The sequence below is a fragment of the Melanotaenia boesemani genome, chromosome 10, assembly GCF_017639745.1.
Source record: "Melanotaenia boesemani isolate fMelBoe1 chromosome 10, fMelBoe1.pri, whole genome shotgun sequence".
Classification (NCBI taxonomy): Eukaryota; Metazoa; Chordata; class Actinopteri; order Atheriniformes; family Melanotaeniidae; genus Melanotaenia; species Melanotaenia boesemani.
This window is the reverse complement of record NC_055691.1, coordinates 30,139,030-30,157,671: the sequence shown is the minus strand read 5'-3', so window position 1 is coordinate 30,157,671 and position 18,642 is coordinate 30,139,030. Positions and strand designations below refer to the sequence as shown.

Genomic DNA, 18,642 nt, shown 5'->3' with positions numbered 1-18,642 from the left:
CATAATCAAAACAATCCCTAGTTAGACTGCAGAGATAGGGCGCTGTGTTAGTTAATAAACTCTCCATTTGATAAATGAATAGTGAATAATTAAATCCTTAGAATTTGCATGCGGCACACAAATAAATGAATAATGACTTTTTTATGTCAATAACTTTTATTTTCAACAGTACACTTCATAAATAACTCATTATTGCTTTCTCTAATCTGTATTTAAACAACAGACACTTGGTCAGTAGGTTACAGAGTGCTTGCAGGATAGTGAAGACAGCATTTTCATAACTGTTCAACTGTTAAATGAAAAGCAACATCAACATAATATCTAACATCTTCACGTAACTGTGCTCTATTTGTTGGATGAGTTTTGCAAAGTAAATTGAATGTTTTAGAAATAATGAACAAGTTTAATAATCCACATAAGGAAGCATGTCCATAATGGAATCCATTACTGCCCACAGACACAAACAAGATGCCTTTATACAGGAAAATATTCCACAAATTTTATTACACCATAATAACAAATGGGTACAATTCCAGTGGAATGAATGGAGCAATCCTATGAAAGATATGATGAAGCAAAATATTTACAATGAGAGAAGAGGGGCGAAAAAGCTTTCTGACAAAATATTATTTGAACTGACACAACTAGGATACCAGTTTATATCCAGTGTTTTACCAAGTGAGGATTTTATGACATAAACAATGACAAATAGGCCAGACATTACACAGTATAACAAGAGCATAATGTAGCTTTTTTTTCCTTTAAATTATATTATGAGCGCATATTGTTTTCCTGAATATATATATGTTAACATACCAAATGAAAAAAGGTTTTAGAAGGCCTGAGTTATGACACTTTAGATCACAACACCTAAAGACATGAGACTAAGATTCCTGGCCATGCATGTTTAAAATTCAAGTGCAAGCAATACAGAAGTAGAAGGACAGTTATAATTGTTCTAAAGGTCAGATAAAGTACATGATATATGCAGGGAAAGTATCTATTGTGGGTGTGAGTTTATTCAATGATTCTATTTCTCCTTGAGGAAATAGAATTTCACAGTGTAAACAAGCATAGGACTATTTCCTGAAGCAAATACAGTATATAAGACATTTACATCAGTGAACAAGGCAATATGTTTGGTGCTTGAGTAGCCAGTGTCTTCCTCTGGTTCACTAGCTGTTTTGATGATGAAGTCACATTTCGCAGGTATCCTTCCACAGATGGAAAGATGAACATTTTAACACATCAGTGTGCCTGCACTGTGTTTTGGATCAGGAGCTGGACAGGGTCAGAGGTCAACCCCTTTAACCAGTGCTGCTTCCAGGGTGACGCTGAACTCATGCAGCGTTTGCAGAATACGACAGAGGGAGTGCACAGACGCGCGATCTCGCAGCAAGGCTCCGTCCTCATATGTTCGAGCTGTCAGGGGACACTCTGACAGCAGAGGAAGCCACTGAGACAGAAGCCGGTCCCTGCAGAGAGAAACCACTGATGGTTAATAACAGTTGAACCTGAAGTGTGGCGCTGAACTGGAGAACGTTTGCTGAATTCACACACCAAATAAATTCCAGCCAAAATGTTGTGATTGTTAATTAAACTGGAGGTTTGGTCCATTTAATGTCAGTTTATATGGATGCAAACATGCTGTTAACATGAACCAGGGAAAATAGATCCCAAATATAATATATATATATATATTTTATGTTGTTGTTTGTTTCCTAACAGGTGTGGCAGCTGGTTGTCTGTTTTTTCTGTTAAGATTGAACAGCTGATGTTGTTACCTCATATCTGGTATATCCTTGTCTTGTTTTTCTCTCTTTTTTTCTCTAGTCTCTTCACTCACTTTTTTTTTTCATTTTTTTTCTTTCGTTTACTTTCTCTTTTCGTATCACCCCCCCCCAACCTTCTTGTCAGGTATATTTAAAATCAGCAATAGACAATTAGAAAAATAAAGAATAATGCTTAAATTATCCTTAAAGCTCCTCTTTGCAGAGCAAATTTGTTCAGCATAACACAGCAGCCAGACCTTCATTCTGATTGTTACCATCCTGAACAGGACAAGGTAAAAAAAATAAATAAAATAAATAAATAAAGATAAAAAAAATAACAGTGACATCTGATGTCAAAAGCACAGCATTCAAGTTTTAAAATGGCTAATTGAGCCACTTTGCTCAGTTTGAACAAAACCATTTCCAAACAAACCAAGAAGGCAATAATTTGCAAATTATGAAAACCACATATTTCAATGAAAATGTCATACATACACACACACACACACACACAAATTAAAATGGCAAAGGTTTTTGAATGAATGCCAACAAAAGTTATTTAAAAAAAAAAAAAACGGTCAGGAAAAGCAAAAAACTGTTTGTATATCTCACAGCTGAGATAGATTAACTGGCAACAGGTTATAGTGTCATGACTGAATATAAAAAAAGCATCCCAGAGAGGCTGCTGTTCAGTAGTAAAGATGGTGATGGCAACATGATGCAAGTAAAATATTCAGAGCATCCAAAAAAAAATGTCTGTACATCAGGGACAATAAACAAGATCCAGCAGCATGGCTGACAAGACCTGAAGCCATTTAGTGCATTTTAAATACAAAAAATATTAAAAGAAGACCTGTTCAGCAACAAATATCCACCATCAAGGAAAAATAGGTAAATAAGTCACTTTCTCTTTAGCTCTGAAATGTTTAAAGAGTTACAAAAAGAGGGGATATAACACTGTGGTAAACATATCTCTGTCCCAACCTTGAAAAAAATAAAAAAATCTGCCCTATTATTTCATTCAATGTCTTTGTGCTATTTTCAGTTACATATATGACTTGTAGGATTTGAACATCATTGCAGGGTGTATTTATCTTCATTTACAAAGCATTGCTGGCATGACAAGAGACGCTGACAGATCTAATGAGCTTGTTTTACACTGTCTGTGGATGCTGGTTGTATATCTCTTGCTGAATTTTTACTGTTATTTAAAAATAATTTTCTCACCTGATTCCCAGGCAAACGAACAGCTGGAATTTTCCCTCTTTTCCAATGTTTCGGGGTGAGGCATTGATAGTATTGACATAGTGACACAGCGAGTCGCATGGTGGGTCTTTTCTTAGAGTTGATCCATGCAGGTCACCCATTTGATCAGCCATCTCCATGGAAACCACTGCTTTCTCTATGGGAAAGAGTTGTTGATACTTTTAGGTTTGAGGAAACAGTTGTTGCATGCTGCTTGAGGCACAACATTCTGACCACCACTAGATGGAGACAGGAAATGTACAGCACTGCACCAACTCACACTCGCAATACTTACCTACAAAATCCCAAACAAACACATTCCTCTGGAAAAGACGGTTGGATTTGAATCCATGGAGGAGGAACTTCTCCAAAGCAAGCACCAGTCCTCCTTCACCACATAACAAGACCGTCAGGTTTCCCCTCTATGATGAGAGAAACAAGAAAAGAGAGTAAGAAGAGTGTATCATCTCAATCCCCTCATGTGTGGTAGAAGAAGCTGCCGTTTACCCAAACGCAATTTACTCTTACCCAAGAGAGCATGACAGAACATGCACTTGTACATTAAAGCCTGTAAACTAAAGACGTTATTCAATTTAATGTGAAGACCAAAACAGTTTCCATAAAGTATCTGCGGTGCTTTGAACTTGCTTTTGAGATGAGAGGCTCATGAGACACACAAGAAACAAACCAGGCTTGTCATGGAGGAGCTGAGGCAATGAACTATGTTAGATAAAAAGGAATAACATGTGCTGGATGCTGCTGCAAACATACTCATCTACGCTTTTACCATTCTGTTGCTCTTTCAGCTGAACTGAGCCAACAGGTAAAATGAATAGTGACTGTGGACACACTATCACACACCTCTTGCTCAGGTTTGTGGAAATGTTTAACAAGGTTATTCGCCGCCTCCCTCATGTCCTCTTGTACTTCAACAGAGTGCATTCCTGGAAAGACAAATGAGGAGAAGTTACAAAAACAATATGTGGATGTGTAATGATAAGTGTGAGTGGAAGAGAACTAAGGTTTAGCAGAAAAGTGTTACAGGAGCAGAATTTGTTGTTGTCATGAGCTTAAAAATAAGTAGGGCAGTTATTGTACTAAAGAATACGCTTTTTGTCACAACATACTGCTCCTGCTGCCAAGTGATCCCAGCACTGTCCGCACACTCTGGGATGGAGAAGCGAGCTCTGGAGGTGTCCCTGTCCACCTTCCAGCATCCTCCTCTGCACCAGGTGACACCAGCTGACCAATGAGGACTCTTTCCAAACTGCCGTCACCCACGCCTTTTCCCAGCCACCGGCTACATGGGAACCTGAAGAGAAAGACACAGGATTTATTTTACAAAGACATGCAGTCTGGTGTTGCCTCCTGATTCAGTCTGCTGCTATAATGTGACAAGTGCACATTTTTTTGTCAATGTAATATCAGGAGCCACATTTTTGGCACTGCATGTTTTAGCTGTTACAAGAATTTCCCTTGGCCCTGACTATTTGCTATCTGCCATAAACTTGAAAAGGCCTGACATGTTCTCCAGATAAGGCTGTTATTTTATGCTTTATGTTATGGAATGACTTCCATCTGAGACTTTAGGGAGTGCAGACACCTACAGTCTTTAACACATTATCATACAGGAAATTTCAAACCATAAATAGATTCCTACAGACTCTGCTGCTGTACTGTGGCGTCACAGTCAGCGTTTACTAATGAGAGATGGTCAGGAGATAAATCTTACTTATAGGTGTGTCCTGTGATCTCATTGTACACCATCACACAGTCAATAAGACACTTTGCCAGCAGGCCAGAGTTCTCCTGCACTCCCAGCTGCAGGGTGCTCAACCTTCCCAGGTTTTTGCACTGAAATGAAGCACAAACCACAGTTAGAGGAGTCTGCTGTGGGCTCATATAAAAGCATGCAAAAGTTTGTTTCTGCAAAGAACTCAGAGGATGAACTGAAGTTAAATTGAGTCAACAATTTAACATTTTATATTTGTTTCATACAGTCAAGAAATGACATGTAAACATTTGTGTACTTTTAAGATATCTGACGTTACCTCGCTTTAAGGGTTTTGGGACTTACTTAGCTTACATGTCTTCTTGACAACTATCACTAGAAAATGCAGGTGACATAAAATACTTTTAAATCCTTAATGGGATTAAATGGGAACAAATTGAGATCTGCATACACAAAAAAATATCAGAACTGCTCAAAGTCTTGCTAGGAAAGAAAAAATATGATGCTGTGCACTTTCAAGACCTTTGGAAAGATTCAATAGACTCTAAAGTGGTGAGTATTTTAGAGTCTACTCTAAAATCTCCCAAACAACAAAAGGAGTGTCACAAAGTAGCACAGTCCCCAAACTTTAACTTAAGACCTTTAAAAATATCAAAGGTTTCATTTTAAACTTTTGAAAGTCACAGTAATCACATTATATGGGGGTGGGTACAAACCTGAAAAAAGATTTCTTGTGTATTCTTTGGGATCTGTCTAACTCCTGAATCACCCAGTTCTCCTGACACACACACCCAGGGGTTAACTGTTGCCATCGCAATGCTCAGCTTCTTCATGGGTATTATGACAACACGATATGGTATGCCTGAAAAGACACGTAAGAGCAACAGCAGTTATATTTATGCACTTTTCTTCACTCTTAAAACTCTTTACACAGCAGTGAGGCAAAGCTGTTGAAAAGAGCATTTTTACACCAAGTTTCATATGTGTTGTCTGACTCTGAAGGACATTGGATGTAAAACATGGAAATAAGGTCAGCTGGGTGGGGATGAGTGTTATAAAACTTTCTTCTTTCAGTGTCCTTGAAAGCTACAAAACAGCCAGTAAATTCTTCCATTTTGCTGTTAAGGTTTACAGGACTTACAGATAGAGGTGAAGACGCGTGTAAAACAGAGGTAGTCCACAGTGTTGAGAGAAAGCAAGTGGAACAAAAACTGTTCCCTTTCTTCCTCACAGAGCAGGAATGCATGTTGTTTATACAGTTGCCTGTTAGTGGAGAAAAAGAGAACAAAAACTCTGTCAGACAAGTCACAAATGAATTTAAATTTAAATAAGCAGTATTTGTGCTGATGTGTGAGGGGTATCAGACCTGAGCAGCTCCTGGTTTGTCAGCAGCTCTTTGAGATGTTGGGACAGCATTTTCTTCTCCAGAGCCAGATGGATCCAAGCTCTGGCCTGACACACCTCAGACAGACTGTCACTCATGGTCTGGATAAACCTGGAAGAAAGACAAGCAGGCCAGTCGTATGACACATAAGAAATTTGCAGACACAGATACAACACAAGTATTTTTGCTCTCATTACCTCACATCCTGTAATAACAACCCCTTCGGGAGCAAAGTGCCATCATCAAGTGTCCTCTGATCGGGGCAGTTAGGACCTGAACAGGCCAAGGTTTATAACACTGATCATTAGTTGACATTGCATTAAATACTTCACACAAGAAAAAACAAAACAGTGATGTTGTGCTCAGACCTGGAGACTCAGCTGGTGCCTCCATTTTCCCCTGGGCAGCCTGGTAGTGAAGCAGATGGGACCAAAGAGAAGACTTTCCCTGTTAAGGATAAACACATTTGTAAACATCCAATGTCTCTGTACAGTCATGTATTTAGACACATGCAGTGTTTAATTAATTATGTTAAATCACATGTGTGACCTGTTTTATCTGCAGTCCGTGGCCCCAGGTTCTCTCCAGCAGATCACACAGACCATGGATGAGTGTGTTTTCCTGCAGGCCTGTGATGTTGGCCTCTCCCTGACCCAGTTCCACACACTCCCTCCCCATCCTTTCCATTAACATCCTCTTGGTCTAAAAAGCCAGAGAAGAATTTGTGAGCTTTAAACAGGGACTTTACAATAATCAGCTGTGTCCTCATCCTGCGCAGAACAAGAGATCTCACCTTCAGACGACACTCGCTCAGCAGCCCATCAACAAACTCCCTGTGAGTCTTAGAAATGGCTTGAGGTGATGGATCGAGAAGTTTAGACTGACGGAGGGTTCTCCTTGTAAATGTGTGTTTCTGTTAAATATAAACAAGATGTACATCAGAGTTAGATGTTCTGAAGCCTGAGTGTGTTTATCTGTGTGTCTCTGAGCATATGAGGGTACCTGTCTGGGTTCATTGTCCACTCCTACATGATCAACTGTTGACCTCTTGGATTCAGACCTGCGTGATGCTGTGACACGACCGGACCACCTAGAAGACAGCAAAATGAAATTCACTATGTAAAGTGCTTGCTAATGTATTCAAATTCTAGGTGTTTTGTTACAGAATAGCTTGTCAGAATATTCACATTTCTTTCTAGTAATATTATTTTTATTTGTTTGTTTTGCTACCAAAGAAAAATCAATTAAAAATCTGCAGCCCTCCTGCATCCTGACAAGGACCAGTATTCTGTGGAGACATATCACATCCTACATTTCTGTTCCTGCATATGTGCAGCTCAGCTTGCAAGGACACAAAGTTGTGAAAGTATTTGTTCTATTTTGAGTTTATAAATGAGAAGGACAAGAACAAAAATGCAAGTGAAATGCAAACTGGTCTTGGACAAAAGAATCGGCCGTGAAGAGCCTTCCTTAAAAAAGAAGAAGTACAGAAAACTCCAAAACAAGAACAACTAACTTAATTTTGTTTAAATGTTTCTTTAAAGGGAAATAAAGAAGCCTGTAATGTGGGAAAGATGACAGTCTTAAAGGTAGATGTAAAAAAGAGCCACTGGTTCTCTGGAGAAGAGTTAAACTTTTTAAAAATGTTTTCTCAGGGCTAGCTACTTTAATAACAGTAACTGAAGTTACTTCATTTTAGTAACATTTCTTACCCACTGAGACAACAGGGAGTAAAATTTTGAGGCATTAAGTAAATGAGGAAACTGTCAAAATGAGCTCCACTTTAACCATCATCAACAGTCAAATCCTGCTGTCACATAAATGCTTGAATTATAAGTCATGATCTCATATAACAAAGTAACAGTCATTGCAAACATTTTTCTGATATATGAATATCCTATGTACATATTTGTGGTAAGGCTTACATGCCTTAACTTCTAGTATAATTTTCAGTGTACTTTTACAGAAGTGAGGATGTCCTCCTCCCACCAGCAGCACTAAGTCTTAATGAAATATGTGGATATAATATGTACCCCTGGGCCCTGCACACAAGTACCCAGGATGGGAATCTGAGTTTTTCTCTCTCACTTGTTGGTGTTCTGTGCCTGTGCAAGCACATCTGCCTGCAGCTTAGGGAAGTATCCTGGATGGTGACGACCCTGGCCGATCCTCATGTCCAGCAGGTGGGGGTGTATAGCTGTGTGGTCAGTCTTCAACAACCTGCGCTCAATGGTCTGAGCTGTGGAGAAAAGTACAGACACAATGGCTCCAGTAAGAGTACCGCTGATAAAAAATATATTATGAAAGGGACACTAAGACACTAACAGGCATGATGTGTCTGATACTGAATGTTATTTCTTCAAGTTGTAAACTGCTACTAATTGTTAAGGTATGCGAAATAATAAATGAAGCCACATTTTTGAGGCAGAGACATGGACAATGACCAACAGAGCATTTTGTGCACAGAGGTTGGCACAACTTCACAGCAGAGGGTTTGGGACGGTTTCCATTGGTTGAAAAGCTCTGTACTCTGCTTATATAATGCTCAGATCCCAATAAATCCTTCAGCTCATCCCTCTCCAATTCCCTAATTCTATTCATATTTCCCCTCATATCAAATTCTACTCCATCCACTTCGCGTTGCAGATACTTATCAGTTATTTTTGGTTCAAAATTCAATTTAATAAATTTTAGATCACTATAGTTTAATGCCCTGGTGGGGTAAGCAGAGTTCAAGCAAAATCCTTATTGCAGAAAACAGTGATAGCATAAAGGGCAAATAACATAGTCAACATATGAACCCAAACAGATAGTGATAGATTTTCAAATTCCCTCTGCAGCTTCTGCTTACCAGTTAAACCCACATTGTGGGTTTCACAGTATTGTTGTGATCTTTACACCTTTACAAACTGGTAAAATTGTTAAACAAAACAGCAGTGTTAGTCCTAGTGTCATAAACTTTTTTAGCAGGATAATCTATGCACAAAAAAGGTAATTTAAAGATAGCAACATTTCATCTACCACTCTGTATGTGTACGAATTCAACATTTATACCACAACACATTATTATAATAATCTTTTCATTATGAGGACTCTAGGTACCTGATTCAAAGAGCATGGTGCATTTCCTGTGAGGACGGTTGTGGGAATCCTCATCACCTGTGTCATACAGTCGCTCTCGCTCCAAACGGCTGTCAAACAGCTGCTGTAGTGGTTCCCTGTCTGCCCAGCGAGATATTATTTTCCCATCCACAAAAGAAGAAAACATGGATGTCTCTAGGAACCGGGACAAGAAGTGCAAGTGGGTTGCTGGCTGAACTGAGAGGAAGGAACCCTGAAACGATAATCAACCAAACAGTATGCTTTTAATATATGATTTATCTGGTTATTAAAGACATAAATGGATAATTTTATTATATCTATTCTGTCATTTATTAATGTACCTTGTCAAAGCTGATGGTTCCTTCTCGGTTGCTCAGCCAAGAGTCCAAATCCAGAGCACTGTGGATGATGAACTCCTCATACCTACCAAACATGGCAGCAAAACGAACGGCAAACACCTCCCTCAGCTGAATATTCAGCTTGGCAGTCTTCAGCTCTTCCTCCTCCTCCTTAAACACATGTCCCAGCATCCTTCCTCCTTCTGATATTTTTCCTCCTCCACACTTCCTTGCCAGAGCCTGCAGCCTCTCCAGCACTGCCAGCTCCTCGCCTCCAAGGTTCCCATTCCTTCTGTCCTCCATCAGATCCTCCAGCACCAGGCTGCTCAGGTGAGGAGGCGAGGTGGTGGTGCTGGTGGTGGGCTTTGTGCTCACTCCTCCCTGTGGTGGAAGTCCAAAATGCAACAGCACCTCACTCAGCTCTTGGATTAGCTCAGTCTGATTTGGAAACAGAGGAAGATCCTCAGGGGCTTCGACGCAGTGGTTATCAATGTCCACAAAACACAGGTTGGCCTTTGGAAAGAAGAAAGGGGGAAAAATAAATAAATAAGAAGACTTTTCACTTGGCTCCTCTGTCAGATAGTCATTAAAGATTTAACCAGCCAATTTTATCTCATGAAGATAAAGTGTTTAAGCTTTGGAGTTAAACTAAGCCGTAAGATGGAGACATTTCATTAATGCATTCTTGGTATTTCCCCATAATTAGCGCTCACAGGATTTTAGCATGTATGGGATTATCTAGTGATTACTGTTATCACTGTAAGAGGAGACACTGAGGAAACCTGCAGCCTCAGCCTCTAACAGTAAGAAACCTGTGCAAAAACTGAGCAAACCTGCTGAGCAATAAACTACAGAAAGATCTCTGTAGGAAAAATGTGCACAGATTTGAAAAACAAAAAACAGCCTCTGTAAGCAGCAGTCAGCAACCACACAACCTTCAACATGACCTCAGGCAAACAGTTTAAAGCTACAGGGGTTAGCTGGGAGATGTACAGTAGATTGGACAGCCGAAGCGTACTTGATGCAGCATCATCCTCCCAGTCTTATCATTACTTTAGACCAAAAAGGGAAACGAAGAGAGAAAAAAAGTGCAGTAATACTTCAGGAGGACATGTTTCCGGTTCACAAATTACACAAGCATTTTTATTTCAACATTATTACGAATGTCATAAACTCCATACAAAGCTGCACATGATTAAAATACAGTCAAATTGCACAGCTAAAAAATAAGCACAATCTCCAATTCCCTTTAATTATTTAGTGGACCCCATTATTATGGATTTGTCAAGCTCTGCGTTTTTGCTTTCATCCCCCTGGAGCTATCCTGGTGCTGCCTCTTTTCTGGGGCAGAGTGACTTCAAAGGGGCTTCAGTGAGACATTCATGCAACATAAAGCAATCTTGGATGCAGGATTAGATTTGAAGTAGAGGCAGCTCTGTGGAAATATATATTCATAGTGCCAGTTGGAGTGGCCTGAGGCAGGGGGGGGATTGCACGAAACACAGAGCTAATCTGCAAATGGCTGCAGGAACGCCTCAATCTGCCATTTCTAATCCCTTTGTATGAATGATATTGAAATGTCTGCATCTTTCATTTCTAATCTGCTCTTTAACACAAGTAAATTTAAAAATGCTTTCAAACATCAGCTCATTTTCAATTGCTGCACCTCATGTGGAAGATGTAGTGTGGAACATTGAGCTCCATCTCTGCGCTGGATACCCATCAGGAAAGGCACAGGAGCATCCAGAAGGTGATGCAGTGGCGTAGAAATGATGGGCAGGTAGATGTGCTGCCACTGAAATGGGAATAACAAAGTTGTGATGCCCTCTGCCACCGTCATCAAACGCTGGTAGTCTGAACAAATGAGAGATAAAAAAAATAAGACATTAGCAGGAGTTAATCAACTTAAAGTATCCAGGGAGGAATTAATTTTCAGTTATTCAAAGCAGCACGTTAACCAAGATGTCAGCATCAGTATGAGTGTTTTTTTTTTTCAATCTAATTAATATTCCTGTTATATGCTACAAAGCACAGCACAATTAATTAGTGAAGTTAGTTTCCTTCCAGTTCCTCCTATTTTAATAAATAACCTACATATTTTTTTATATACTATACTACCTTGAAAGAGAAAAAAAAGCAGAATTCCTGTTTGTGTAAGTTTTACTATCAAATTAACTAAATAATGTCAGTAAATACCCTTCTGGTATTCAACAAACCCCGACTATCATTTTCATTGCATTGTAATTAGAAACCAACAACTTCGCTAAAATAAAGTATAGCAGACACAGGAAAAGTAAAGGTTTTAGCAAAAGCTTCAAGTAGCTCACATTATGCTCATTTATGGGTTCAGGTTTTTATTTGGGATGTTTTTATTTTGGGGGTTTCATGCTTTCATGTAAAAAAAAAAACAAAACAATATAATTTATTCCTCCTCTACATTGCTGCATCAGTTGTTGTCATTTTCTGTCTGATATGCCCCTGTCTCCCTCTATAACGCCTAGTTGATGCAGGCATGCCATGCCAAAGTAGACATCAGGCACATTTTGCAAACATATTTATTGGTGATGCAAGCAATTAACAAACAAAAGTTCAGTGTTCAAATGATGCATTTCAAACTCTGTTGCATTTTGTCTTGTTGATGTTGAGAGAGTAAAGCTAATAGAAAGCATAATTAATTTAGATTCATTTATTTATTTGTCATTTATATGTAACATGTGAAAAAAAAACTTGTATGCAGGACCAGAAATGTACAATATCAGTAAAATTAATAAAAATAAAATAAACAAAAGCAGTAGCGTTGTTCTATTTATACATCCCATTAAGTCATGACTGTGCAACAGTAAGCACTCCAGCATCAGAAACCTGAAACTGTAGCTGCTCAATGGAATTTTGCCCCTTTTGCCTGCAGTGTCAAAACATAATGAAAAATTAAAGTTTGTAATACTACTAGAAGATGTGCTTACCCTGAGAGTAGAGCAGGACTTGTGTCTCCAGAAGTGCACAGGTAAGTAGCTTCACCATATTATCAACACCCAGCAGGGAGAACGCTTCTCCAAGAGGATAGTCAGCCAGAGGAAGTTCCCCTGGTCCAGGTCTCTGGCAAAGGATGGGACCATGCACCCCATGAAACTTCAGTGAACGTCCAGGTGGAGGTAAAGGCACCTCGTACAGGATGTTATGGATGTAGCTCTCCAGAGGGAGGGGTGGGGCTGTCTGCGATGACACGGCCTGGTGCAGCTGAGTCAGAAACTGTCGTGAAGCTTGAAGAAAAGGAAGTGGCGTGATGAGGCAGAGGGCTTTGGACACATACAAGGTGTCACGTGCTGGATCGAATGAGCCCACGCAGCCGAGGCGTCCAGAAACCCCGGCCAGAGACTCAGCATCCGACTCCTCCAAGCTGCTCGCAAGGGAGTCCATGCTGGAGGTGGAGGGCGAGGAGGCTGAAGAAGACGAGGAAGCAGGGGAGGAGGCTGACGAAGAGGAGTGGTGCTCTACATGGTGCATCTGAAAGAGTGTCTGCATGGCAGTGATAATTTGAGGACTTGTCACCTCCTCATAGAAGGTGTAAACAAAACCATAGGAACGTGTTCCATCATCAGAAGTGATTGTAAATGAGTGAAACTGAGGATCAAGTCTGTCTGCTTGGGTGCGGAAGGACAGACCTCTGGGCATACAGAGCTGAAATCAAGAAGAACAGGAAAGAGTTTAAGTTACCCCCCAATTACTAAAAAATAAAACACTTTTTAAGGTCAAACTGATTTACTGAGACTGCAGTTGTACTAAAATTAAGCTTTTCAGGGATATTAATACACAAAGCTAAACAAAAAAAATCTGTTCAATTAAAATCAAGTTAAAACAAAGGAAATTCTGTTTTTTAATGATACCAAATACCACAATGTAGGGTGGTAGATCTGAGTTGCTTTTTACAAGGAATTCTAAAAAACAAAAGGAATAACAATTAATTTAGTCCCATCCGACTCTTCTCTAAGGCTGATGCTTTCAATATCCTGACCTCATTTTCCTCCAGTGAACAACGAATTTGCCGCATATTTAGGCATAAAAAAAAGACTAAAAAGAGGCAGCAAAAACACACAGTTCCTGCTGTAAACCCCAAGTCATTTAAACACCACATTCATTTGAAGACAGGATAACAATGAGCTAGGAGAGGAGCAATAACAGAAAGGGATGATGCTTAAAAATTTGCAAAAATCAAGGGTATTTTATAACTGATGAAACATACAGAAAGATGATTTCTTCAAAGAAGAATAATATTCTTGAGTTTCTCTTCTAAAACAATTCTATAACATATCAATATTCAGATAATTCAGAAATAATTGGCGCTTTTTTTTATTTGCAGCTTCCACAATGCTGCTATTTGTTTTTTTCTTTTTTAATTGAGGTCAAATGATTCACTTCACTGGTTTCACTGGTGCAACAACGCATTTGCCTTCAAACAAGAACAAGCTTTTGTGACAGAAAATGACAAATAATTCTTTAAAGTCTTCACATGTACAGTAAATCAACATCTCACCATGTTAACTGCATCTTTGTTGAAGGGGTTCCTGTCTGTGTTTTCAGGGTAGTGGACCAGCACCTTAGACTTGAAGGACCGGCAAATGGGACTCTGCTCAAAGCTCTCACCTAAAGAGTCAAACACAAGTGAAGTGAGGCGCAAGGTTATTTTGTGTCAGCACGCAGAGATCTGATTTGACCTTGACTAGGGCTGAATCAGAATTTATGATGAGGCTCAGTAGAGGACAACAGAATATGACAGCAGCAGGACATTTTTGTCGGGTACAGACTAAAAACAACATGTTCATATCCTGTTAACAGCAAGGACAATTCTGCTGCTAAGAAGAGGGAAAAATAAACCATGGAAAGGTTATGTAACTCAAATCATTACCATAAAAACAGGCTGGGGAAGCAGTGCAACACTGCTCATCCCTGACACTCTGCAGCAGGAAACTGTATGCTTACAGCACTCTGAATCAAACAGAGCTGACTGAATTTGCAGTACATGCAAGAGAACTCCTCATTATTTTCAGTACTTGCATGTTTTGCATTGCACCACACATCTTGTGTCAGCTTCAAAGTTACAAAGTGATGTTTGTGTGAATATGAGTAGCTCAAAAATGTGATCGGGCTAAAGACATAAGATGTAAGATTCAGAGAACATAATCAGCTGACAGCCGTGGATGAGATCCTTCTATTATTTCTCCACGGTCCAAAGGGGTGTACTTTAACAGTGCTCATCTTTTTATTTCCCATTTCTCTAACACACCATTAACATTCTGGGCATATTCACTAACATCACTGCATAAAGTGAACAAAATAAGCATTAAATGACAAACAACCATCCTTCAGCTTCCATAGCTGACGCATTCATTCAGCTTTCAGGAACATCCACCTCACCTGCCTACTAGATGACGCACAGGACTATGAGACAGGAAACTGCAGTGAGACAGGAGCATCACTTTGAGTCAGACTGGTAGGTGGGAGCAAGCGACTAGAGGGGAGTCAATGCTCTTTGCTAAGGATACAAATTGGAGATGGCGCTGGCTGAGAGGCAAAATCAAGCCTCACGCTGAGTTGCCATGGCATCCATTTCCGCTGCGGCCTCGAAGACAGCCATCAAGACAATGCTTGTGTGCTTGTCATCATTTACGTCAGCCTTGGTTTCATCAGCTGGCACAATAAAAAGCCACTTAGCTCCTGACACGAGTTCCCACCAAAGAGCTGCCACAAAAAAAACACTTGTAAATGTCTTACTGCTCAACAGAGCAGTGGGAGGTTTCTTTTAATGTTTAAATGAAAGCGTATGGGCTTATTTCAGTTAGGCTGTAATTAGCATGTTCCCTCTAATTAACACACACAAACTTACTCTATATAAGATACCAGTTGAATAGTTGAGCTGTTTAACATTTTATCTACCTAATGGCTTCCCAGCTTTCATCCTCAAAGAACAACAGTCCTCATCACTGGTCTTTTCAACATAATTTTATTCATATCCATCCCACATTTTAGAGATTTCTAGTGGTAATAGTGATCTTATTTCCCTAAAACAGGCACATACAGTTATTATGATAAACATCACTCATCTTCACCAGCTGAACTGACCCATTCATCAGATCATTACATGAGTAGACAAGGACAGATATAAAATAAGAGGGGGTTAAAAAAGGACAGTAAATGTCAGCTGGCACTGACTGATGGCAACTTCATCAGATTTGTCCGACCACTGAAGGTGAATTACATGACAATAGTATTTCATTTCAGTCTGAGAAACAGGCATGGTGTCAAGCCTGGGATAAAAGAAAGTCCCAAAAAATGTTTTTAACTGAAGCTGGATTTTCAGTGCACAAGCAGCACATATATTAATAGACAAGTATATGCATCCCTCTGCAGTCAGTTCTACATTATAAAGCAGCTCTGTTCGGTCAGGGAGTTCTCATCCTGCACTGATGTCATCCCCCTGTGACTGCCATAGGGACTGAAGCCTCGGACATTCAGCATTCCAACAGGCAGCGTCATGTGAAATTTGATTAGGCTGCAGAAAACACAGGGGCATCTATTGAGAAGCCAACAAGAGCAGATTGTCTCTTGGTGGGCATTCACTAATTACACTCAACCACCAAAAGAGACACCATGTAGCCTAATCTCAGCTTGCATAAGGCCAGTGCACAAATTATTAAGTCCCAAATGTCTTGTTTGATGAAGAAAATATCTACAAAGAGATAAAACCATTCACATGGAAGCTGAAATCCCTTGAAAGGAGCAGAGCCCCCTGTCGCAGTGGGCCCAAAATGACCTGCTGTTACATAAGCAGATTGGTGAAGCTGTGATATACAATCCACTCGCATGGTCTCTCGCTGCAGGGGGGGCAGCTATAAACCAGCTGGTTAGGTAGAGCGAAGGCAACACATGCAGAGCTTGACCTAAATGTACAGTTTTCTTATCTTTCTTGGTGCTAGAGTTCTAAACGAAGCAGTCTAGTTATAGTTGCCTCTCCCAACTGAGTTGCTCTAAATGGAGAATAAAGGGTGTGACTATTGTCTGCTGCTCCAGAACTCAAACCTGGAAGTGACGTTTAAGGTATTCAGCACACTTGTGTGGTTCCATTTCCTAACAGAGCACACACAAACACACACAGCAAGACACATGCAGACAGCACACACAGCCCCTGGGTGAATATGTCCCTACTTGAGTATCAACATTTAAGAAGAGGTGTGACACCTGATATCACTTTTTCTAAAAGGGCTACCTGCTGCAAATAAACCCTCACTGCAACCATGCCACCTATCACATCCAAACACACTATACTAACCCCTTCTTTTCACCGTCTTGGCATTCAGAAAGAAAGGAAACTGATTCATTTCAGATCACAGAAATACAAATAAATGTCTGCTCCTGACCAAGAAGCCATGACACGTATTAATCATTGTTTTGTGATTCTGAGAACAGTGTGATCTAGGAGCTCATCCACATGCACCCACACACACACAAACAAAGTAGCCTTGATTCTCCAGCTGTGTTCCAGCTTCTATGTGAAGGACAGGATGCTGTTGTTCTTTCTTAGTTCAGTCGGTTCTGTGCTGTGTTCCTGATCAGTGTAGCAGTGGATGACGAGCAGAAAACACACAAAGAATAATCACAACTAAAAATATGACAAACTGAATTGTATTGGTTGTTTTTTTCCCCCTTTCTTTTTCAATCCCTAAGCAGAGCTCAGTAACACAGGGGACCTGTCATGTTAAATCCAAACAAACTGATACTGATACACAAGATTGCCAGCCCAAATGAAATCTAACGCCATACACCATTAGTTAGAGATGCATATTTAAAACCACTCTATGATAATAGTCATGAAGATCCTGAAAATATAATTGTTATATAAATATTGGGATATATTCCAGGGAAAATCTAGGGCACCCATTCAGCTGGCTATACACAATGTTGTCAACAGCTCTGACAGAGAAAAGAAAATAATATATTTTAAATCACTGTCATTCCATCACAAACGGGCTTTGATGAAACTAATAAATGTCTGACATTACAAATACAATCTCTGCTGTGGATCTTTGTTTTGTTGTTTTTTATATATATATTTTTTTACCAGCTCCATCGTCCGGCTCCAGGCCCGTCTCCGTGTCCACTCCACACACAACAAAATAGTGGGCGAAACGGCAGGAAGCCGATCCGCCCGCGGCCGCTGCAGTCCCGTTCATCCTCGATGCGCTGATGGTGTGAGAGCTCCGTTTAGCCTACTTGTGCTTAATAATCTGGGTGTTCATAACGGATGTGGCTCATAATCCGAATTGTCCCCCCTCCGGATCGGTGCGATGGTTTGCGTTCAGCCGCCTGACTCCGCTCGCTGATCCGCTCTGACTGTGATGGAGTCCGGAGGATCCAACGGTGGTCATCCAGTTTGTTCGGAGGGGGGAGGAGGCTGGGTGGAGAGAGGGAGGGAGACAAAGAACTGAGGAAACATCGTCATAGCTAATCAGGGTCATTTCAAATGACTTTTATCTGCAGCACATACGTCGAAATAATCAAGATTTCTATCATTTTATTTTTCTTTTCTTTTGATATCCAGGACTTAATAATATTTAACATCAAATTACTGCTGTTTTCTGTTTGTTTGTCTTAGCATAATCATATTTTTGCACAAATGGAATTCATAAATCATTTTAATTAAACGTATGTGACAAATATAAAATAAATATTATTTTAAAATGAAAAATATTGAGGGAAAACGTGAAACGTGGCCATCACGAAAGTCATAATTTACTTAACAGAATAACTAAAATTTGCAAAATATTGGCACAAATCCTCTACTATATATCAAATAAAAAATACATCTCCATTTATTACATCAGACCATTTTATTGAAATGCATCAAATAATTCTTTTTTGTTATGATAATACCATGATGCTCCTGGTGTGTTTACTCTGTCAGATGTTCTCTGATACACAACCTTTAATACTGCTCAGCAATTGTTTGTGACTTAAAGCTCATTATGGCAGCCAACAAAAGTTATGCTCTCAAATGCAAATTGAAGGCACTGAATC

The 18,642-nt window shown here is 39.8% G+C and overlaps 1 protein-coding gene and 1 long non-coding RNA gene across 2 annotated transcripts; one reads left to right on the top strand and one right to left on the bottom strand.

Annotated features, from left to right (window-relative positions):
* Positions 1-124: 124 nt before the first annotated feature.
* Positions 125-18,026, bottom strand: LOC121647314 (DENN domain-containing protein 5B-like). The gene is made up of 21 exons (XM_041996635.1): positions 17,687-18,026; positions 14,105-14,214; positions 12,537-13,251; positions 11,240-11,427; positions 9,577-10,086; positions 9,236-9,467; positions 8,222-8,372; positions 7,136-7,223; positions 6,927-7,046; positions 6,683-6,835; positions 6,502-6,580; positions 6,331-6,406; positions 6,116-6,244; positions 5,891-6,012; positions 5,466-5,611; positions 4,750-4,871; positions 4,145-4,329; positions 3,879-3,961; positions 3,313-3,439; positions 3,000-3,174; positions 125-1,475 (listed from the first exon to the last, which is right to left on the bottom strand). Exons 1-21 carry the CDS (start codon positions 17,796-17,798, stop codon positions 1,292-1,294), a joined length of 3,807 nt encoding a protein of 1,268 aa, XP_041852569.1. The 5' UTR covers positions 17,799-18,026; the 3' UTR covers positions 125-1,291.
* On the top strand, positions 1,782-2,329 carry LOC121647329. The gene is made up of 2 exons (XR_006011827.1): positions 1,782-1,871; positions 2,114-2,329. It is a non-coding gene; the product is annotated as an uncharacterized LOC121647329 (long non-coding RNA).
* Positions 18,027-18,642: the final 616 nt, after the last annotated feature.

Excerpts from the sequence above, each read along its gene's own strand:
- LOC121647314 (XM_041996635.1), bottom strand. The coding sequence starts at position 17,798 with ATGAACGGGACTGCAGCGGCCGCGGGCGGATCGGCTTCCTGCCGTTTC. Across the intron at positions 5,612-5,890 it reads ACGCGTCTTCACCTCTATCT|GCATACCATATCGTGTTGTC; the intron begins GTAAGTCCTGTA and ends GTGTCTTTTCAG. Across the intron at positions 3,175-3,312 it reads GTTTGTTTGGGATTTTGTAG|AGAAAGCAGTGGTTTCCATG; the intron begins GTAAGTATTGCG and ends TCTTTCCCATAG.